Here is a 23910-nt window from a genome sequence, read left to right as displayed (position 1 = left end):
TGTCCAGTTCAGCAGCCATCCACCGTGTGTGACTGTCCAGCAGTGGACATGGAGCTAGTGTTACAGAGGAACTGGTTTTTTACTGGAGGTTAGATATTTAGATATTTAAACTTGGCTAGTAGCTATGCTATTGGACAAGCAGTCTAGAACATAACCTTTCTCATACCATTAAGAGAAATCTGCGAGTTTTTAGGCCCAGTTTTAGTGCAATAAAGCTTCCATCCTTCCCTTTGCTCTGCCAGCAGTATTAGCAGCTGCAACCTCCTCCCGTCTTCCTGCCCGACGGTCATCTGGACTCAGGTCTTTGAGCAATTTCTTCAGAAAGGGCTTCCAAATGAGATTAACTCAACCCCAAATATATCTGAAAAAGTCGTTGTTACATGTCTCTTCCTCGCCTCATTTATTTAGCTCTAGCAGAGAAGAGTTAATCCACCTGAGCAAAATTTCCTCTCAGCATCACTACTTCTGGCTTAATACAATTTTTATAGAAATCTTGCTAGAGTGTATTATATGCATGGCTCCTTCCATCTTTTAAATAGCGTAATTAACCTTTTCTCCATGGCATAGAGGCTTACGTTCGTGTCGCTGTTCTCACGAGAGAAGGCACTTTATGGATCAGCTTCTTTCCGTCACCCCCCTTATTTTCGGGGTGACTGTCACCAACTTATCTAATCTCTGAGACATAAGCAAAATCCAGACTAACTCAGTAATTGGATTCAAAAGCATAGGTATATTTTAACCTTTCTCCCTATAATTTTGAAGCCACTTGAAAAACCACCAGGGATTTTCACGGTACTAGACACGTGGTAAAAGAAATCAGTGATGGGCTTTTAAAACCAGAAGGATATTCCTGCCTGGACTCAATTTTAAAAAAATAGAGTATTCAGGTCTTCAGACACCTTAAGATATTAAGTAATCATTTCATTGTTTTTATTTCAAAGTTCATATTTGATCATTTGTATGTAAATAACTCATATGATTATTTAGAAATCTCTCTGTTGATTCATCTGCTTTTTGAAGATGTACATACTTCAATAGAATTATGTTGCTGAATGAAATTTAAATTTTTCAATTGTATTTTAATGTTTGCCTGACATGCATATAGAAAATGAGAAAGAACACAGCCTGTGACTAATAATGATTAGCTCTGATAAGTGGATTCTAACTGTGTATTCACATACACAGAATTAAGACAATTATTATCGCCCAAGCTATCCAACTGAATAATTGAATGTTTTTCTTGAATGTGTAAAATAATTTCTTTAACTGTTTATTTTAATTCATGGCAGCAAATTAACACAATTGAATGATCATTTTAATTCTTTATTATATTTCCAGCTTCTAATTCTAGCCATAATGAGTCATTTGGGAATGTAGAATTCTGTCCCACAAGATGGGAAATTATTCTACTTATCTAAAATATTTTATGTACCATAACATCAAGACTGACAACTGAGTCTTAATTTTTAAATTATAAAATTCAAAAATGTTCAATTACCCAGGAAGATAAACGTGATTTAGTGTTCTGCTATAAACAGCCCCGTTCAGAAACCCATAAGGATTCATATCGTTTGCATAGAGGACCCCGGGGGGAGTGGCCAAAGGCGCATTCCAAATATGTGTTAGATGCTCTCCCGCGTCTTCAGATACAAGCCCATTTTGCCTTCTACACTGACAAGAAAAAGTAAGTCTGGTATCATGGTGCCTAGAAGTTTTTACCTGAATTTCTAAATCTGTTTCTTTCTTTAGCTTGTTTCCAATGTGTTGTTTTCAGAACATTAGGTATCACTTATTTATCTCTATTAAATCTGTGTTGGATTTTCCATGAGGCCATTACAAAGGGAACCAAATGGAAAAGTGATAAACATTTTCAGGGCTGACAGTGTCCCGCCAAGGCACATATTTCCCACCATTGAGCTGTCGGTGGGTTGGATCCTGTGGGTGGGAAATCCTCCGATGTTTGACCAGAGCTTTCCCTGGCCCCTCAGCTAAACATCCCAGTGTCTTTGAGAGCATCCGAAGGTCTGAGAGGAATCATGGGAGGCGTTTCCCTCCAGCAGGTGGCAGACACACAGAGCAGGCGTCACAGCACCGCGGCTAATGGTACAACTTCTGCTGTAAGGTGCTCAGAGCAGTTCTTGCACAGCCTCTGCACAACACGGGAGAAAATTGCCCAACCCATTTCTCCTTCATAGGATGGGGGAAGATTAAACACAATGATCCATGTCAAAATAACACAGTGATTGGCACTTGGTGTTCATCCAATGTAGCTATTTCCAAGAAGACTTTGTATAAATAGAAATCCTTTCCATATTCGTTGAAGAATTTTTTGCCTGTTCAGTTCAAACACCAAGAGAACGCTACCGGTCTGAGCTCGCTAGGCCTGGCACCTGCTGTCACAGCTGTGTGACCGCTGGCCGTGTTAATAGAGTGACAACATCTCCTCTGCTTCCTCTTCTGTATGCAGACGGCTAGTCAGTGCTGAGAAGGGAGAGCAGCTTAACATCACCGTTATTCAGCTAAAAAAGAGCACAAAAACTTCCCATGCAAAGTTTTATTATTCAGGATGCAAAACCTGTGTGCTCTGCCAGCATGCTCGTTGGCCGGAGGGAAGAAATACTCCCTATGATGGTGCTTCCACAGTACCACAAAGTAGAGATGCCGATGCTTTGAAAATCACTGGGTCCCACACGAGCTTTCTGTAAACCAGGGACTATGTCATTAGGAGAGTAGGCAGATATTAGAAGGCCTTTTTCCTCAAAATAATTTCCATTAGTTTCTATCATTTAAGGAATTGAGAGATAATTACAATTAATTTCCTCTTCTTGGTCTTAAGCCCATGAGTCAACAGTCTCTTCAAACAATTTGGGTCATTGAGTAACAGTACAATCTAAAATTTCTTCTCCAACCAAATGTATTTTGGTTTCCTTTTTTTTTAGAAAACCTGGAACTGATATAATTCAGAGGAAATCCTTGCTAAAGCAATAAATGATTCTCCCATTTAACTTTGCATTAGGCAAGGATCCCAATGTGCTTCTGTGCCCGGGTGAGGAAGCTGTCTCTTAAAAGAGAATAAAGTCAGATCAGGCCATGATAAATAAGACTGAGCTACATACTGGTCAGAGAAGGAACAAAGAATTGCTGTCGTCAACACTGGACGGGAGTCTGAATCCCAGCCCTGCCACTGGTTTGCTGGCTGACCTCAGGAAAATGTGTAAACCCATTTGAACCTCCATATTCTCATCTGGGAAATGGAAACACAAACACCATCTGCCTGGCAATGTTCTGAAGCTTACATGAGGAATGAAGTATAGAGCATTCAGCATGGTGCCTGCTACAGAGCAGACACTCACCCAGTTGTGGCTGTGTGTGTGTGTGTGTGTGTATGCGTGTGCGTGCTCGCTCACGCATGCACTCTTGGGAGAATTTCTTTCTCATAACTGTATCTTATAAATATACATATGGTAACTTAGTAACAATCTCCAAAGAAATGAAGGGTGGTGCCCAGTTTGTGGTTGCTGTTGGTATTTATTCTCTCTGTTGAGAGTGGATATGGCGAGTGGTTTTAAATACCCGGCATTGTAACAGGAACCCTTCCTGAGCACTGGCGTCTGCCTGCCCCTTCGTGTGCTTTGTTCCTGATTCTCGAGACAACAGATAAGGTGGTATCATGAGTGTTTCCGTTTACAGATGAGCAAACTGAGGCTAAGAGAAGATAATTTCTCCAGGGTCACACAATTACGTCATTTTAAGTCTAAAACAAGGAAAATTTAGTTTAGCTCTAACAGAACCAGAGAGGAGAAGTGTGAAATTTCCCTTTCTAAAGATTTTGGTGGAAGGGATCTGTGAGCATCCTTGTCTGTGAGTCCTAAGAGGCTGTAATTTCAGGTCAACTGCAGTGAGTTTAAGAGATCGAACAGTCGGCGTCGTGTTCAAGAAGTTGAACAAGTGCGCCGACAGGTCGAGATATGAGAGCACTGAAATGAAACAAAGCGAGAGCTCGAACATTAAAGCAGACTGTCCGTTTGAGGGGAGAGAGCGGTAGAAGGGTCATGTGACATTTCCCCCAGGAAGTAAATAAACTGAAGAAAACTCTATGACACTTATAAGGAAAAGACATAGTAGCCTGCATCCCCAAAAAACTAGTATAACTAGTCAATTTAGCCCTCCAATGAGAGTCTCTGGACCAGGGGCGAAAAATCAAATTAAACTTTAAAGTCTCTTTTAAGTGAAAGAAGAGTCTTTTTATCAGTAAGTACTGACCTACTGACTCTAGACCCCTCTTCTACTCAGTACTGTATCTCTAGTTCAAGCACCGTGAGTCCATGCACACTTGCATCCACACGTGGAACGGACAAGCTCTGTCTTCTGCTGGGACTCCCCACTCATCCTTTCCCACAGGGCCAGCTGGGTCCATCCTCCAAGACTCACCCCAAGGCCATCTCCTCTGGGACGCCTCCCTTTGACTCTTGGGTCATTCTCTTCTCAGGATTTTCCTAGAATCCAATGCATATTCGGTTCCTTTGCCCATCTCTTCAATTAGATTGTGAGCACACTGGAGCCGGTGTCTTAGGCTCTAGATACATGAGCACTGAAACCAGTGAATTTTACAGTATTATAGCAACAGATGATGCCTGAAGGTCAAGTGACATTGGTCCCACATGAAAGAAGCTGTAAGGTCTCTTCAGTCTCCTTGAGCTGCAGCTTTTGGAACGTCCATAACAACAGCATCCATAGCAACACCTCACGTCGGACTGTGTATCTTTATAAAATCTCCATCAATGACTTGACAGTGAAAATTAATGATTATATGGGTTCAATGCCAGTAAGCAGTTGAATTTTTTAAGCAGTAGAAAAAAAACATGTATTTGCATGTACTTTCTAAACTGTTTATTAGGAGAATAGAGTAGCCTAAATAAAGACTCCAACATCTGTGCTTTGCTGACATGGGGAAGAACATTACTCTTCCAGAAAAGTTCTAACTATAACTTTTACCAATTAAGCCAATCAGTAATAGTCTCTCTGATCTGCTATGAAATTGGTTCCACGAACATTGTACCACCCATGCCGCTCTGGACAAATGACGCAGCAAATGCGTCAGAGCATGTTTCCACTTAGTGGTCCCAAGGAACCTGGCACGTGCACACAGGTTTAAAAACAGCATAACCTCTTTGTCTTGTCACCCAGGAAAAGCGCCTGTGTTTCACCCTCCCTGGCTTGAGTAAAGTCAATTCTAGAAATGATGGCCCCTTTTTAATTAATTTGTTAAGAAATTATGTTGCCCAACTACATTTTTACAAGGAAATCAATTTACAAATTCATATTATCATGCTGTCGCGAACACATTATAAGGTGAGAAGATGTGATATTAGATTTCCTGTGATCATGGAGATAAATCATAACACTCTGTATTTTTTTTATTTATAAGATATCCACACAGGGAAGAAGTTTTAATTGTTTTGTCAAATTTTCCGACTCTTTAAATTGTACTGGATCCGTTTGGTAAGATTTCTCATTTTGAACAGGAGTGAAGGGAAACTTTTAAGAATAACCATGACCTAGTTAGCGAGCCAAACAAGGATGGCTTTGCTGCGTGGGTTTGCTTCGATTTCCTGTGGGATCTTTCTGCCGTATGTGCCCGTGAGGCGGCGTCACGGTGCCTGTGCGGGTGGCATCATCATGGGTGAGAAGAGCACAGCTGGGAACGTCGGCCCGTCTGGCATGTTTATTGTAACCTTTTTACTCATCTCAACACTGTGAAGAGAAACAGAACTATGCTAAGATAGGCATAGCTTTCTCATCCATGTTCCTGTATTTCCGTTACCCTGCATCATCACTCCCACTGTTGCTGGGACATGAAATTTCTTCAGAACCAATATTTCTGCTTAAGAGAACCAAAGCAGAGTTCACTCTGTGGTGCAAGGTTTTATCAAGAGCGCCTAGACACAGTTATTCTGCAGAGCACGGTGGGTGGCTGGGCTTCCTTTCTGCTGGATCCGTAGACTCTGGAGACAGGCTCTTAAAGGATAAAGATTCTTCTTTCAGTAAACGAACCACATCGATGGGTTACCATGAAAACGACCACCTGGTTTCCATCCTACTGAGCTTCCTTCCCACTTTACCTGCCGCTTCTCCTATTCCTGTGTATATGTAGCCCTTAACACCCTCGAGAGGGCAACACTATGAAATACTACTGAGAAACCCTTGGTAAAAAGCAGAATGTGAGCGGGCCACCACTGTGAAGGGCAGGCGAATGCACTCTAACCGGTAATCCTGATACCAGGTTGCGAAGAAGAGGGAATCGTCAAAGCTGATAGCCAAAGAGAAGGACGGTTATTACGGGACGATCTGCCCACACACGTGTCCCTTCATCGCGCAGAGGAGCAAACGAGTCCCACCCAGCAAGACGAAATGATTTGCCTACCTTGGCTTTCTCACTCTCGGCACTACTGACAGTTCTGAGCTGGGTGATTTTTCGTGGTGAGGACCGACTGTGCCCCAGAGGATGCTGAGCGGCATCTCTGGCCCCAACCCACTAGATGCCAGTAGTACCACCCACCCCAGGTGTGACAGCCGAGAATGTCCCCAGACATGGCCAACGGTCCCCTGGGAGAGAGAGGAGACAGGATCACCCAGCTGAGCACCACTGGCTGATCCAGGGGACCTAATGGGAGGACCTGAGAGGGAGCTTGGCGGGGGAGCCGGGACTGTAGGTTTGTGAGGGAGAGGTGAAGAGGCTGACGACGCGTGGGAAGAAGGTTTAAAATCCACTAGAGCAAAGGGTCTGGCCGTCTCTGAAGTTTAGCGAGAGTGAAGGCGTGGGAGTGAGAGAGGACGAGAGGAAGAGGTGGAGGCAGGAGGAGCATCTTCCGGAGGACTGAGGTTTGGAGGGGAATGCATCTGTGATTTTCTGAAATCAGACAGAGACAAAGGTCTTTCTTAAACCAGCCAAAATATTTTAGCCACTTTGACACCAAGGCGCGGGGGGCAGGTCATGGATAAGGATGTTCAAGCCACCCTGGCGAAGGCAGGAATTCAGGGAGAAAGGAGCTGGAGTTTGGATGATGGTGGGGAAGAGAAGGATGGGAGAGACGTTAGGGGAGAGAAGGACCATGCCCGGGGCAGGACCGCCTATTCCTGCTGGCAACAGGCTGCCTCCGTGAAGGGGACTTCACACCTACGTCTAAGACGTCAACCAGTATGTGTCAGAGGTTGGGAAACTCTGGATCTCCTGGGACAATGCCCTGAATATAGTCAGTGTTCAGTAATTTTCCTTTAGAGGTTGATCAACACTGGAAAAAATGTCCTTAAAATAAAAAGAGAGGATTATAGATGTTCCTCTGGTGTAGACAGAGCTCCGAGCCCACTTTTCTAACAGCCGTCTTCCTCCATCTGTTTTCTCCCTCGGAGTCTCTTTCCAATGCTTTCTTCTAAAACATGTCATAAATTTTCATGTGCAATTTTTATGCCTTAAAACTCAGATCGTCCTGACGTGACGAACTCATTTGTTGTTATTTGCTGATGTTTATTTGCGATGACATTTGAGGTTTTATTTTTTAGGAAAGTCCATTCGCACAGATTAAAGATGATCGGAGAGGGTAAGCCATAGGAAATACGTTGAAACCCCCAGGAACAGAACAGCAGAAATGATGTATTTCCACAAACAGCTGCAGGATGGTGATTCCTGGGCACAATTTCTGAAAGTTCTTAAAGGAAACTGTTGCTCAGTCTCTGCTCACAGATGATGCTGAGGCCCCTCCTGGAGAAGCTCGTGCGCATGTCTGGTCACGGAGCACGGCAACAGCCCTCACACGTCTGCGCACCGTGCCGGCGCGTCTGCTTTGCACGGTGGTGAAGGGCGCCCAGGTTCACTGTCAGAAGCACTTGTCGGTTTTTCCTCTCCAGATAAAGGAAAATAGTCACCAGAAATGGGAAACCCATTCATGTCAACACAGAGTACCAGGAGTGGTTCATCCTTGCTGTAAAAATAAGTAACACTCAGAGCCTGGCAAATATATCTAAGGAATTTTGGGGAGCTTCTAAGAAATATTTAACATAATTTCATGTCCCAGTGCATTCATTTTTCTTGGGTGGATTTACTATACGGCCAGAGTGTGTGGAACTCGAGTGTGTCCTGCGGGGTTAGGAGGAGGTGAAGTGGCCGTCATCGGCCTGAAGGTGAAGGAGCCCTGGGCAGGGACAGAACTGGAGTCCTATTGTCCCTTCTCAGTTGACTTCTACGGTGTAGACACAGTAATGCACACCCAGTCTTCTGATAACATGTATTTTCTCCAATAGAAGCATTTTTAGAACATACAGGTAAGTGGAAGAGGAGACAATCCCCCGTATTGTCCTGATGATGACCACGACTAACCCTTTTATGTCCTTCTACTCTCTTTTCATACAGGTTTTCTTTACAAATATATTCCACTTTCGCTGTTATAAATACATCCGTGTAGACTCTCTCTGAGCAGACAGCGCTTCCCCAGTATTTTGCGTTGTTTTCTTAGGCTGGACGTCAGGCATAGACTTGCTTGACCGTCATAGGGAATGAACACGTGCACGATGTAGGCCAGATTTCCATGTGGGAGGAGGGGAAATAAGCCTTTGTTGACTTGGCACATTTGTTTTCCTTGCAGCTGTCTCCTATACTAATTATAAAAAAACACCGCCCCCCGTGCCCCCTCGGACCACCTCCAAGCCTCTGATTTCGGTGACGGCGCAGAGCAGCACCGAGTCCACCCAGGATGCCTACCAGGACAGCCGCGCCCAGAGGATGTCCCCGTGGCCGCAGGATGGCCGCAGCCTCTACAACTCCACGGACAGCCTGGACAGCAACAAGGCCATGAACCTCGCCCTGGAGACGGCCGCCCAGCGCCTCGCCTCCGAGGGCCAGACCAGCTCCACGCGGACCAGCGACAAGGCCATCCTGGCGTCTAAGGCCGAGGAGTTCCTCAAGAGCCGGCGCTCCTCCATCGGGATCCAGGTACCGCTCTCTGCCGCGCCCTGGCGCTTGCTCCGCCTGGCTCTGCTAATCGCGTACACTGAGCCACAACCCAGCCGCGGCCCTGGGTCCTTCGCGGTAAGCGAGAGGCTCTCGCGGGCCGTGAGGCGCCCAGAAGGTCTTCGGTTCCCGTTGTCTGCGCGGCTCAGGTCCCCGGGTCTCCCGCCCGCCCCCACCCCACCCCACCCCAGGGCATTTCTAGGGGCCACTGGCTGCTTAGAGAGCGTGGAAGTAGGTCATTTTGATGCTTAGGAAGGATGGTTTTTCTTCAAACCTGATTTTTCAAAAGCTTTTCAGTCTTGCGGGCAAACAGTTGAGTGGGGAGACAAAGGCATTGATAATAAAGTGGAGAAGACAGGCCTGTTTGGTACAAAGGAGGATATGATGCTCACAGGGACCCAAGTGGGGCCCCCGAAGGTGCTTCTTCACCAACCACGGGGGGCTCTTGGGCGTTGGTTGTAGTCACCAACGCCGCGTCTGTGGTTTCAGACCACCGATCGCTGACCACCTCTGTTGAGGCCCGAGCATCTGCCCAAGATACAGACCTGGCAGCGCCCTTTCTCCGATGCCCTCCCTCCTCCCCTCTGCCCTCTGCCGGCTCCTAACTCCACTCAGCACGTCCACCCCGTGTCCCCAGTTGGGGAAGGGAAACCTCTGAGCTGAGCAACAGACACCCTTTCCAGCTCCCTCCCCACCCAGGGACCTCACAGGACAGTTGTCCCACCGACACAGCGCACCCTGGTTTATCTGGGTGGCTCCCCCGCAAGATGGTGTTGACCTGGCAAGGCAGGGTTCCCGCCAAGTCCTTCCGGAGCACGGTCCACCTCGTGCTTCCTGTCGCTCCTCCGTCCAGCCTGTGTCAGCCGGAAGCCTTAAGAATCAGAAGGCTTCGTTGCTGCCTGGGAGGAGGGCAAGCGGCGCCTGGCTGAGGCCATGCGTGCTTGGTCCTGGTGTGAGCGGGGGAGCACCGTCCTGGGCATCACGGGGCCGCGGGAGAGCAGGTTGGGGAGCCCGCCCGCTTGTCTAGGGCCTCCGCACCAGGTCTCCACACTGTGGCTTCATTGTTTTGTTTAGGATTCTGAATTCCCAGAGCATCAGCCATACCCAAGGTCAGATGTAAGTACCAAACATACTGCAAAGCCAAGCACGCATGAATTTCATTTTACTCCCTTTTCTGGATTCTCCATACAACCGCTCTTGTCACCTCTCTCTGTCCTAGTCTATGTGCCAGGCACTATGCTAGGTGCTCCCACATGTCACAGGGACCCTGCACCCCTGAGGGTGTGTCATTAGCCCCTCTCGGATGAGGACAAGGATGGGGCACAAAACAGGCCAGGAACTTGATGCAGCCAACAGACTCGCTGGGGCCACAGGGCTGGGACGTGGGGCTGCCCGGCCCCTGCGCCTGTCGCTCTGGCTCTGAAGTCACGTGTCCAGACAAGACTCATGAGGTCCCCAAATTAGTGAGGCCAGCTTCCCGTTCCTGGGCCCACGCATCCCCTGGCTTTCTCACCTGCCCCTTCCACAAGCTTTCTCTCAGCTGCCTGCTCGCACCACGGACGGGGGTCGGGATGTCAGCTTCTGAACACGTGGAACTGCTGATTTTACCTGAAAATGGTGGGAACGGGGTGCCAGGAACCCATCAAATCAGACACCACCGCTCCCTGCCCCCACCTCCCCCTCAGGATCCCCTGACTCACCCTGTAGCCCATTCTGCTTCTAGCAGCCGGGCCTCTCCCTCTGAGAGAACGTCCTTCCACGCCCCCTCCCACTCTGCTGTGCCTGCCTACGCGCAGTTCACGCCAAGCCCCCCTGGAAGCCTCTCCCTACACCGTCCCCAAGCCGCGCGTTCTGTGAAGGCCGAGGCTGCGCCTTCCCCCTCTTGACAACCCAGCACCCAGCACAGGGCCTGGCAGATAGCAAGTTCTCCGTAAGTGTTGGATGCGAGTGAAGTGGGAGAGTCGGTGGGTGAGTGGCTGGTGAAGATAAGTGTGAACGGGGGGATGCACATGTCTAGCGGGTCCAACTGTCTCTTATGGCAGTAAAACAATGCACACGTCCACGTGAGCTTGTAACCTCGCAGTTGTCAGATTGACGTGAATTGAAAAGCCAAGAGAAACCGTAGTCACAGAGATGCAAGTATTAGGATAAATAAGAGTCAAAAAGAAATGAGGGGCCGGCCCCATAGCCTGGTGGTGAAGTTCAGTGCTCTCTGCTTCGGTGGCCCCAGTTCGCAGGTTTGGATCCCAGGCGTGGACCCACACCACTTGTCAGCCATGCTGTGGCTGTCACCCTACATACAAAATAAAGGAGATTGGCACAGGTGTTAGCTCAGGGCCAATCTTCCTCAGCAAAAAAAATGAAAAAAAGAAAAAAGAAAGGACAGATAGATGAGTGTCGGAGGCCAACTCAAAGAGCAAAGAACAAAGGAACAGTAAGAAATGGCGAGGTGAGCAGATGGAAAGACACTCGTAGATTCCTCCAAGGCGCTAGAACAGCTGAGGTCAATGGCAGTGTTGACAACGCACAAGTAAAAATCATCACGGTGATGAGTGAAAGAGCGAGCTATGGACACGTCGCTGTGACCCTGGCTCTGCGCACGTGCTCGCTCCATACTCGTGTTAACACTATGTGCCAGTAGGTCTCACATCCAAATTACAGATGGGGAAACTGAGGCTCTGAGGGGTAAGTGACTTGCCTACGGGTCCAAGCCGTAAGTGTCAAAGCCGAGGTTGAAGCCAGGAGGGTGGGATTCCCAAGCCCGCCATCCCCACTGCTTCCCAGAGAAGAGAAGGGGTGGGGTGCAGGGCCCCGTGAGCCGGGCGCGTCCTCGTCCCTGAGCCTGTGCGAGAGCAGCAGCCTGTCCCCATTCTGCACACTGAGGGGGTGGCTCTGTCCTGCAGCTTGTACAGAAAGCTGGCTGGCACTCTCCACACTCCACCAGCACTTAATGGGATGGGGTCCCGCCTGACCACCGACGCTTCCCGGAACCACGGGAACAGCCACTGCAGAGGGAGACGGGAGAGCGTCGTCTGAACGCGGACGGGGGAGGGTCTCAGTTTACAACCACGGTTCTCTCCAAGGGTTGGAGACGGCCCACTGCGTGCACTGTCTGTGACGCTCAGGCCCCACAGGCCACACTGGGTTTGGGGTCTTGACTGCCTCGGCTCCCAGGACGTCACAGGACACCCTCCCACCCCTTCCTGCGGGGCCCTTTCTAAGGGTGCCCAGACAGCGGCTGTCTCCTGACCCGGCTTCCCCAGCTGGCCCAGCCTCCCTTCTCATCACGATGGTGACCTTTAACTGTTCTCTGTGTGTTCGTTTTTCATTTTATGTGATGTGTCTGTTATTGCAGAGGTTTCACTTTTCCTGTGTGTGTGTGAAAGTCCACTGGGAACGGCTCGTGTTCCCAGATACTGGCCTCTGGTTAACACTCAGGAATAGCCCCGTCTTTATAATGGGGCAGTTACCACCCTGTGTGTCACCAGGCTGTGGGAGTAAATGGTAGCGACCCTGAATCGGGTCTGTTGCTGTTCCATCAAAGCGTCCTCCATAAGGAACGCTGCTTTACTGTGATGGGAACCCCTCCTGGGCAGCCTGCGCCCTCCAGGTTTCCACATGCCTCCCCCACCGGCTCCCACGGCTGCCAACGCAGGAGCGTCTCAGGCAGCAGGCAGGCAAGTCCTGTTTAACTCTGGGTCTTCTAACAGGTCCCCAGGGAAACAGTGACTTTGCATCTGGAGCAATGCTCCTGCCTTGCGACCTGCAGGGTTTCGAAGGCAGAGCATAAAATGAGCTGAGTTTAGAGAGCGAACACTGAGATCAGAGCTCCAGCCGACTATTTCTGGTAATGGCTCCCAGCCTGGGTTTCTTCTCCCAGGTCCCCACCCAGCCTTGACGTCCCACAAACCTGGCCACGTGCAAGATGGGGACCAGCACCTGGGGCCTGCCTCCTTTCCAGCTCACGCTTCTCAACACACACATGCACACACATGCACCACTCACAGATGTGTGCACCCTCTTACACATATGCATACACTCATGCGCACGTGCACTCACACATATGCACACTTGCACGTGCATGCACTCATGTGTGCACACTTGTGTGAACATGTACACACTCTGTGCATGCTCACACTGTGAACACGCTCACATATATGTGAGGGCACTCTCGCATGTGTGCTTGTGTGTGCATGCACACGTGTGCACACGTACGCACCCACACATATGCAGTCATTCACGTGCATGCTCTCACGTGTGCATGCATTTGCACACCAGCACACACTCATATGTCTGTGCGCACACACACGTCTGTACATGTAAGCACATTCTCACTCTCACACATGCATGCACATTCACACATATGCACACTCACACACGTGCACACTCACACATGTGCACACTCACTTGCACACACCAGATGCACTAACCTCCTTCTTAAACAGATCACGTTTGGGAACGTGCTCGCTTCCCTTCCCATCATGGCGTCCGGCCCAGCGTAAAGCCCTGTGACGTTGCCCGGGGACGTGATGTGAGGGTTCTGGACTCCGCGGGCCTGGAGACCCTCCTGTGAAGGGCCCCGCTCACTGCAGCGGCTGGGCCGTGTCTGTCCCTCATGCCTCAGTGAGCCCCTCACACACAGCGTCTGCTCCCGACAGAGTTCACTCAAACACGGTGTTGTGCTGGTTCATCGTCCTTCTCAACGCCTAGAACACAGCGGCTCTTGTGAAAATGAGCGTGTGCATATATTTCTCAAAACTTTTAACATCCGTTTACTCTTCTAGCCAGAATGTCCTCTTGGGAAAAGATTCCTTTGACTTCCCTCCCACCAGGCAAAATAGAAATTCCTTTCCTTTGTCCTAAATTGGCTGGGTTTTTCCCATATATAAAGCTGTCTACTCCCAGGATTTCTGAAATTGGTAAACACTTAGCTCATCCTGGCCGTGTGTGACTGTATCAGATTCCCCTTGGCCTTCACTGCTGATAATAGAAATACCTTCCTTTTTTTTAGAAAGGTTTCATACGACAACCACTGTAAAATCTGTTAAATTCATTGTGTGCATTCCTCGAATTTAATACCCATATCATTATTCACCTGATGATCTAAGAAGCTGAGGGGACAGGACAGAGCATTGGTATTTGCTGTGGACAGACTTACCTGAACCGGGCTTCACACAGACTTTTACGTCAATCAGACAAGGTGGGCCATCTTCCCTCATTTTTGAGATTAGGAAGAAAGAACTCAACAAAATTTGAAAGACTTACCTGAGAGTCACATGGCCAGCAAGTGGGAGAATCCGGCCGGCTCCAAAAACGATATTTTTCTCATTCACCATAGAAATAAGAGAATTATAGTAGAGAAAATGTGAAGCCTGAAGAAAGGAAGACGAAAACTCTTCTGTTGTGTCTTGGTCGTGTTTGTGAGTCCCTTGCGGCGCATGTTTACATGTCTGTGGGTATGTGTCTGTTTTACGTGTGTACACGTGTCCTGTGATTTTATCGTTCATGCCACCTCCTGAAGTCCGTTCCTTCGTCCTCCCTGCATCATGAGCACCTTTCGTGTTGTGATCCTTATAACCACCGTCGGGCAAGCGCACGGTGCTGTGTGTCAGTGCATCCTCCTTGACTGTGTGTCACCATCCTACGTCGGGTAAGCGCACGGTGCTGTGTGTCAGTGCATCCTCCTTGACTGTGTGTCACCATCCTACGTCGGGTAAGCGCATGGTGCTGTGTGTCAGTGCATCCTCCTTGACTGTGTGTCACCATCCTACATCGGGTGACCGCACGGTGCTGTGTGTCAGTACATCCTCCTTGACTGTGTGTCACCATCCTACGTCGGGTAAGCGCACGGTGCTGTGTGTCAGTACATCCTCCTTGACTGTGTGTCACCATCCTACGTCGGGTAAGCGCACGGTGCTGTGTGTCAGTGCATCCTCCTTGACTGTGTGTCACCATCCTACGTCGGGTGACCGCACGGTGCTGTGTGTCAGTACATCCTCCTTGACTGTGTGTCACCATCCTACGTCGGGTAAGCGCACGGTGCTGTGTGTCAGTACATCCTCCTTGACTGTGTGTCACCATCCTACGTCGGGTAAGCGCACGGTGCTGTGTGTCAGTACATCCTCCTTGACTGTGTGTCACCATCCTACGTCGGGCAAGCGCACAGTGCTGTGTGTCAGTGCATCCTCCTTGACTGTGTGTCACCACCCTACGTCGGGTGACCGCACGGTGCTGTGTGTCAGTGCATCCTCCTTGACTGTGTGTCACCACCCTACGTCACCACCCTAGTTTTCCCCACGTTTCACCTTATAAATGATGCTCTCATGAAGATGTCACACACTGGTCCGAATTAAATGTAATTTCTTTAGACTACAACCCTAAAAGTGGACTAAGTGAGGCAAATATTCTGAACAATTTTACGATAAAAAATTAGAGCTCTTGACAAAAGTCTCTCTAAAAGTATTCATATGAAATGATTTCACCATTCCATGTATCTATCAAATTTGACAATATCTACCAAAATTGTAATATCTAATACATTTGACCCAGCAACCACATGGGCTGTGAATCTGTTCACAGAAGTTTGCACGTTCATACACGTGCAGGCGTATATTTATAATGGCAGAAAACTAGAAATAACCAAATATAGCCATTGAAGACTCATTAAATGTCAGGTTATATTCATAAAATGGAATTGTGTACAGTTAAAACACAAGCCTGCCCTATTTGATTAGACATGGGGTAACATTTTAAATATATTGATTTTTATTGCAATCCTTTTGTATAAAATAAGAGTAACAGCAATCTCCTTGTCCAGCACAATAAAATTTGTTAAAACCATAGCCCACCTAAAATTAGAAGGAGAAATGATGATTAACACCAAGGTTAGGATTTTCGTTCCAGAATGTTATTCCTCCTGTCGTCAATCTATTTCCTCTTCCACGTATCCAAACATGCAACACACATGAGGTACAACTTCGATGCACGTTTCTAGTATTATTCCAACAAAAAAATAGGGTGTACCCGGCCGTCCTCCACAGGTCAGTAACTAACCGGGAGCTCCAGGGTCTTCATGAGGCCATATTTATTCTGGCCACAGAGAAGCAGTACAGAGCATAGCTCTGTGCTCAGAGAGATTCAGGCATGAATCCTGGCTCTGCCCTCAACAAGCTGTGTACCCCTGGGCAAGTTACTCACCTTCTCTGATTCCTCAGTTGTCCAATGTGGCTAGAAACCACAACAGGGCTATCGTGTGGAGTATGTGCAAAAATACTTATTATGCCATAGCACAGCGCCTGGTGAGTGGTAAGCATAAAATGAAGATCAGCTATTATTTTCATTACTTCTACTCACGACGAATTGAGTCAGCCCTCGATGGCACACACTTTGCCATAGGGCAATCTCAAATTACAATCAGAGTTGTAAAGAACACCTTCTCTCTCGTAACTCACAGAAGAGAGTGTCGTAATTATTTGTTTAATGGTTTATAGCTTACCCCTGTAGTGATCATTAATATTTTGAAGAAAAAATGTGTTTTACAGCTTAGTTACGACATTTTAGATTGGGGTCAGAAGTCCTATTGGTACAATAGGTGATATTTTTTGTGAAAAGGAAAGGGCTGGCTGAGTATCTGGGATAATATTTATGACTGAACTAACCTTTGGTTTCACAGACTTTTTGTACTGAGAGCTTGGGGTTTTTTTAGAAAACGTGCTGTACTAGAATTCCTTCATGTGTCAACTTCACACTGCTGACCATCACTGAAGTGCTTCGTGGGTTTGGGGAGACTTTCTGGCAAAATGGCCCCAATAAGGATTCTGTGCAGAATACACGATGTCTGTTCCGTTCTAACCTCACCCAGCTGGGCACGGGCCTGTTAGCGAATGTGAGACAGTTACCTGTAGAACAGAGGGAGAGACTGCCTCCGTGTCCCCGAGAAATGCTTAAGTTCCTTTCCGTGTGTTTCTGTATGTGGATGCAGCCATCAGTATAATTCTATTAAATCGCTTATTTGTTGTCCTCAGCTCTATCCGGTTCATGCTGTACTTAACCTTCTTCACTGTAGGGTTTGGTAAGAGCTTTCCCGTCCTATGATAACGCGCTGCAACAAAGCCTATTTTTTTTCCTGAGCTGAACTAAGCAATTTTGTTTGGTCACATTTAAAAGACCCGAGTGCAGCGCTGAGTTCAAGTAGTTACATAAAGCGGGATGAAACACAGTAGCAGCACCATGACAGCAGTATGAATGCCTTCCCTCTTTGTGATGTTACTGCGCCGAGGGCTTCTAGGCATTAATTACACAGACGAGTAATTAATTACAGCGAGTGAACACACACACGCAAACAGCCCCTTGCCCGGGTCCCAGGTCTCAGTTCTAAAATGAGATGTTCTGTGTTGAATTAGGTGGAAACAGCTACCGATTCGGACACCGAGAGCCGTGGCCTGCGGGAGTACCACTCTGTCGGCGTGCAGGTGGAGGATGAGAAGCGGTAACTCAGCCCCTTCCAGATAGATGCCGTTTCCCCGGCTGGAGCCATTTGTTAAAACCCTGATTGCAAGCCTCTAGATCGCACTGCCCATCAATAATTCATGCCGTTTGTGGAAACAGGGTCATATATTTATACTTTTCAATTTATATCGTTCAAGTATGAATTAGCATCCGCCTGTGTCTTGTTTTTGCGGGAGGCAGGGGAATAATTCTTTCTAAAGTAATTTACCCCCTATGAGAGCAGAGCGGCTGACAGCCCTGAAAGTCAAAGTCCTTTGTCCACAGGGAAAACATGGGCTGAGGATGAAGCCAATGCCTGTTTTCTCACTTGATAGTGTTCAAAGTGGACAGAAAGACGAGAGAGAGGGTGAAGGAAGTTCAAGACCTTAGCTATACCATGAGTGTTTCACTTCAAAAGAACTCCCTCAAACTGTGGAACACAGGGGTGTCCGTTACAGTAGGGTTATTTTTGTAACAAGGGCAGGATGATGGTTTAATTTTATATTTGAAATAATGTATCTTGTAAATTTCATAAAGTCGTATTTTAATGAACATATTACATCTTGAACTCCCATTAGCATCTAGTTGGTAAAGTCCTGGGCGACGTTGCTCATAGTGGAGGGTTTTGGGACCCAACCTATAAAGATTTTGGTTTCAAAGAAATTCAGACCACAAAGTAATGGCTCCCCCAGGTTGCCTGTAGACATCTTAGAACCTGGACGCCTTCTGCTCCTGGGGATCTGGGCTGCCTTGGGTCCCATGGGTGGCTCCTTCTCATCTCCTTTGCCTCCAGCACAGGAAATAAGTGGCAAATTCATTAACCAGCTGCCCCCACAGCTGTGTGCCACCTGCGGGTTCAGTTGGTAAGGAGCCCAAATGTGTAACTAGGTAAAGTATGGCTGTGCAGACACAGGCACACACACACCATTCTCACCCAGCGATATCTGAACTCCAATTATAAGCTCATTCCTGCCAATCATTTCAGTAATTGGCTGTGCGGAAATGGGTACCGTTCAAATACGTACAACGAAAATGTTTTTAAAACACCTGCTGAAGTCAGAATTTGGATTCGTTACTTTGCATAAAAGACTTCACGGAGATTTATATTAAGTTATTCAGATAGGAGAAGAAACTCACGTCCTGAAATGTGACAAGCATGGTCACCAAAATTCCGGAGGGTGCAGATGCTGTTTACATAAGCAACACAGGGCTGGTGTTACATATATGCAACATGTGGAAGTTATGTAAACTTGTAGCATATTTCTGCAAGGAAGATAACCATTCCAAAATAGTAGTTTCATGGATACGTTAAACCTCATTGTATCTTGAGTGGCATTGTTTAGACACTGAGACTTAGGTAGATGTTAGAGGTTAATTATTTGCAAAACCAAATGTTCTTTCATGGATAAAGCACCAAAATATTAATAATAAGAATGAAAACATTCATCCTTTCCTTGAGTTCTTACATTGCTGTGGTCCACGCATGTTCTTTGTAAGCTATCTTTAGGTTTTGTTGCACAAAGTCGACTCAGAAAGGCTTCCCTTTGTCTTCCTTCCCCTCTGCAGACATGGGCGTTTTAAGCGTTCCAACAGCGTGACGGCAGGTGTCCAGGCGGACCTGGAGCTTGAGGGCTTCCCGGGACACATCACCATGGAGGACAAAGGCCTGCAGTTCGGTTCCTCCTTCCAGCGGCATTCGGAACCGAGCACGCCCACCCAGTACGGGGCGGTACGAACTGTCCGGACCCAGGGGCTCTTCAGCTACAGAGAAGACTATCGGACCCCAGTGGACACTGCAAACCTGCCCCCGCCCGACCCCTGGCTGGAACCGTCCATCGAGACGGTAGAAACCGGAAGGATGTCCCCGTGCCGCAGGGATGGCTCCTGGTTTTTGAAGCTGCTACACACGGAGACGAAGAGGATGGAAGGCTGGTGTAAAGAGATGGAAGGAGAAGCCGAGGAAAACGACCTCTCGGAGGAAAGTAAGGGCACTGGTCTCCTCTGTGGCTTTTAGACAAGCAGGTGGCAATAGTGATGGAGGAAAGTTCCTTTACACTCGAGGAAATTCAAATAAATGTGCTTCCTACCACATCCCACTCAATTCTAAAAAAAAGTTAGAAGTAAATGGACAGAAACGCCGTCACTAAAACCCTGAGGGCATCCTTGGGTTTGCTCCTTAGGTAACGAGAGAGTCCGTGCTGAGTGTTACGGTAGTGTCGTTTATCTCCTATTCCACTTGCCGGTGCTCTTGAATTCTGGCAGTAACTTGAGTTGGAGTATTTCAACCCTTTTCTAGAATCGCTACCACCCCATCTTTATAAGAAATTGCTTTGGCTTTATGCCAAAGAAAAATTGGAAAAAAGCAAAAGATTCACCCAGTCGGCTACGTGACGAGAGCTGCCAGCTCTCTGACCACAGGGCCAAGTGGGGGTCTGTGTGCTTCCCTATCCTGGGTCCCTCCCTCCCTGTGTAGACCGGGACAGCATCCCTTATTCTCCACCTGCCTCCCATTTACCTAAAGACGCTACCGTCAGGCCTGTCCAGAAGCAGCATCCTTCGTGAATTGCTGCGTGTGCTTTCTAAACAAACACTAACTGTCCTTGTTTGTAGAGCAAGAAGACCACGAGAATACTTGCAATATCCTTAGAATTAACCCTGGTCTTTACCAAAATACAGTTTCACAAAGGAATTTCTGAACATCTTGACTTGACAAATCATGTTCCCTTTAAAGTATTTTCTTCTTTTTCCACGAATTCCTTTGTACCTTCGCTAGATCACTGTAAATTCTGAAGTTCAGGAGGGTCGCTGACATCCTTGGGAATTTTGCCCTGACGTTGCGCTTCTGGATGGCTGCTGTAACGGGATATGTCAGTCATCCTAGAAGCAGAAGTGCAATGATGCCGTGGCGTGCACTGTGACCTACAGAGCACAGGGGCCCCAGAATTGAAGGAGTCTGGGAAGTCATTGTTGTTGGTCGTTAGTTGTTAGAACTTAGGGTGTTAACCTGTGAAGAAAGGGAGAGATTGCCTGTGAGGCACTAATTCTCCTCTCCCACGTCTCCTTCTTAGTCATGAAATCCCACAAACCCTTTTCCTGGGTGGATATTAGACAGAGTCTTTTGGAGGAAGTGTTGTCATGGGGAAGGGTTCACCGCCCCCCGGCCCCCCGCTGGCTGTGCCTGCATTGCAGCCTGTGGCTGACGAAGGTCAATGTGGCAGCATCCAAATTGTTCTCACGCACTTGTCTAAATTTACCCTCTGTTTAGGGTACATTTAATAGAGTGAGTGCTCACAGTTCTGATATTTAAAAATCACTCATTTCCTACAGCATTTTTTCACTTGTCGGTCTGTGCTTCAACTTGGCAAAATTGTTTTAATTCTAACAAGGAGTTATAATCTTTATCACAAAGATGAGGCACAGAAAAACTGAATTACCTAAGTTGATGTGAAACTTGAGTCAAACTGTCGGCTCCAGTTGCCCGACTGCTGGGTGTGCACCCTTTCAGGCTCGGAACCCTGGGGCCTAAATGTCCATCGGTCAGGATGTACCTTCTACATCCTGTGGCTTCCCAGTGGCCACCTCAGAAGAGGACCCGACAGGAAAAAGTTTAGCAAGAGGTAACATTTGTCAGCTCTTAGCCCCATAATATGTCTATAAAACTTTCTTCTACAACCATTTGAATTTACACCATTTCCGACACATTCGAAGGGTTCTGGTCTCCCTTTGTGTGTGGAAGAAACAGAGACATCAGCCATCGCTGCATTTGTAGATAACGCAGAGCAATTCTTGCCTCATCATAATTTCCCATGTTTAGTGTGTGCTTTTAATTTAGTCACAGTTTTTCAAAGATTATAGTTGGAAAATAGATATCTATATTTTTAAAAAGACATGTCTCAGCCAGCACGTTCTGGACACTTACCACCTGCCGAGTCCTATGCTAAGTGCCTTACACACCTCATTAGATGCTCACCGTACTGTGATGCGTAGACGGTATTGTCACCATTAGAAAAATAATGAAGCCGAGGCTCAGAGAGGTTAATATCTTGCCCCACATTCCACAGAGCGCAGCGATGGATCAGGACTCAAAGTTACAGCTCTCTGTTGTCGGAAGCTCTGCTTTTCCACTACGCTGTCGGAAGTTTTACATCAAACTGTCCCTTTGCTGGAAACTTCCTCCCGACGTTGCTTCCTACCACTCTGTGTTCTTATGAACTATCCTGTCTGCTATTTTAGAAAATGTAGAGTCCCTAATCCTGGCCATTTACTTCATTCTCATCCACTGCAGCTGTGACACCCATTTATGGTCCAGAGAGAGAATCTCTGAGCTGATAAAATATATACTGAGGTCATCGAGCCTTAGCCATTGGAAATCCAGAGGGGAAAGTTAAAAGGAGGCAAATTCCTTCTCAAACTAGGCATGAAGGATCTAACAATTAACAGGCTTCCGCGCTGAGGCAGCGTCATGATAAGTCATGATTTTCTTGTCACTGGGGGCATTCAAGAAAATTCTGGGAATAATGCCATAAATGTTCTGTAAATGAAATTCAATTTGAAGATCTACAATGACCCAAATTAACAGTAAGATTCCATCCTCTTAGGATATACAGTATTTAAATTTCAGTTGCCTTCTTATTATTAGGCATCTGGAGGGCACATTTTTCTTCAACAGCAGAAAGTGAATTTCTGCTGCCCCCTCAATTGTTTTTCCCTAAACAAGTTTTTTACAACCTTTTTTGAACTTTGGGATCTTCTTCTGGACTCTTTCGTTAATGTAAACATCCAACAGATATTTATTGAATGTGTACTGTGAGCCGGCCGCTGTCTGAGAGGCTGGAGGGGGACGCAAAAGTGACCAGACACAGTATGAAGCTGACTGTGGTAGCTAAGAGGGGTGAAGTGAGGCCAGGGCGAAACTGCTCAGAGCGATCGGGAAAGATGAAGTGTAACAAGAGAAGTGCAGATAAAGTGCTTTTAAATCTCAGAGGTATGAGAGATGCTTTCAAAGGGGAAAACTCCCAGAAAGCTTCATGATGGAGGTGGCATCCTGCTGAAGGGTGAAGGGCGAAAAGTGAGACAAGGGAAGAGAAAGGAGCTTTGAGGGCACAAGTCCAGGCAAAGAAGTGGGGCCTGGGGCCCTTTCTGAGAAGACCCTCATTTAAACTGGACCTCCCGCCTGCCTGGGGGAGAGACTGGGCTGCCCACCTCTCTATCCCTTGGCTCTGTCATCCTCCACCCCTTTAGGGTCATGCTTTTCTCAAAGGACAGCACAGCCTTGTGTTTTCCCGAAGCTCTGCCCCTCTGCTGTGGTCTGAGATCTAGGTGCCTTGAATGCAGAAATGGCATTTAATACACGTGTGCCTGGAGCGAAATCCTCTGCACGGAGAATTAGGAGGCGGGAAGAGAAGGCGAGAAGAGATGGGCAGCCTTAATAAACAAGGGTGTTCACGTTCCTGCTCACATCTCCCCAAAAGTGCAGCATCAAGAATCCCAGCGAATCCTTCAGTCGCCCTCAGTGAGGGGCTGGGAGTGCCCCGTGCCCTTCCCATTCTGTAGATACCAGCTAAATAATTCTGACGTTGGGTGGGTGTTCCCACCACTACTTCATGACTAAACGTAACTGCGTTGCTGTGACCCTTGGACACAAGGAACAGAGAATAGATCCATTCAAAGCTTTTTGTGATTTTCCTCGTTTCTTAAGTTACCCAGATATCTTGATCTTTTTTGTGGACACAGATGACAAAACACTTATTATACATCTCCTCGGTGTGCTTTGCACATAAAACTAGCGCCATATTAATCACATTTAAATTTTTCCCTGATAATTTTCAAAAGGAAGAGTAACCTTCTATTCTAGTCCTAATTTTAAGAACAGAAACAGGGTTCTTGGCTTCTGCACTTTTAAAAGTAAAGATTAAATTAAATGGCTTGTTAAACCAAAGCTCTGAGCTCAAAGACTGAAATTTCCATTACGTGAAATAATCTTTTGCCAAAGCGTAATTTTATAATCACAGCTCACTGAACTGATCGAAGGGATGTAGCTTCATTCAGTCCTCTGTGGTTAATAAAAACCATCGTGAGCCCAAATCAATACTAGCTTAAGTTAAGTCAGATTAACGCAGGCTTCCTACTGTTAACACATAAATAGATATATTCTGTAGGGATTGTGAGCCATTGGTAGACTAGTGTTTGGGGATTTTTGTTTTAATTATGTTAAATCAAACAGGTAAATGGCATAAAGTGAAACAAAAAAATAGTATTTTTTCTCAAACAAAAGAAATTGTTCCAAAGCTATGAAGGTCTTGTTCAAAAGGTTCATGGAGAGTGAATCACATGATGAACCTGATGATGGGGTGTTTCGAGAGGTGTTGAGAAGTCTTGCCCCAAAACAACTCTGCCCAAAATGCCCAAAATGGCTAATG

The 23910-nt window shown here is 47.0% G+C and overlaps 1 protein-coding gene across 14 annotated transcripts in view; it reads left to right on the top strand.

The window, feature by feature from the left end:
- DLGAP2 (DLG associated protein 2) overlaps positions 1–23910 on the top strand; it is an 823185-nt gene that overhangs the window by 784320 nt on the left and 14955 nt on the right. For 8 of the 14 annotated variants that reach the window (XM_070253515.1, XM_023630813.2, XM_070253520.1 and 5 more), the window contains 4 exons: positions 8640–8986; positions 10079–10120; positions 17407–17492; positions 19058–19473. In XM_070253515.1, the coding sequence (XP_070109616.1) occupies positions 8640–8986; positions 10079–10120; positions 17407–17492; positions 19058–19473 (891 nt within the window). The remainder of the gene's footprint in view (positions 1–8639; positions 8987–10078; positions 10121–17406; positions 17493–19057; positions 19474–23910) is intronic. The other 6 variants (XM_070253523.1, XM_070253518.1, XM_070253524.1 and 3 more) reach the window with 1 other exon arrangement.

Source organism: Equus caballus, chromosome 27, assembly GCF_041296265.1.
Source record: "Equus caballus isolate H_3958 breed thoroughbred chromosome 27, TB-T2T, whole genome shotgun sequence".
Lineage (NCBI taxonomy): Eukaryota > Metazoa > Chordata > Mammalia > Perissodactyla > Equidae > Equus > Equus caballus.
Note: the sequence above shows the minus strand (reverse complement) of the source record. Positions and strands in the feature narration are given on the sequence as shown.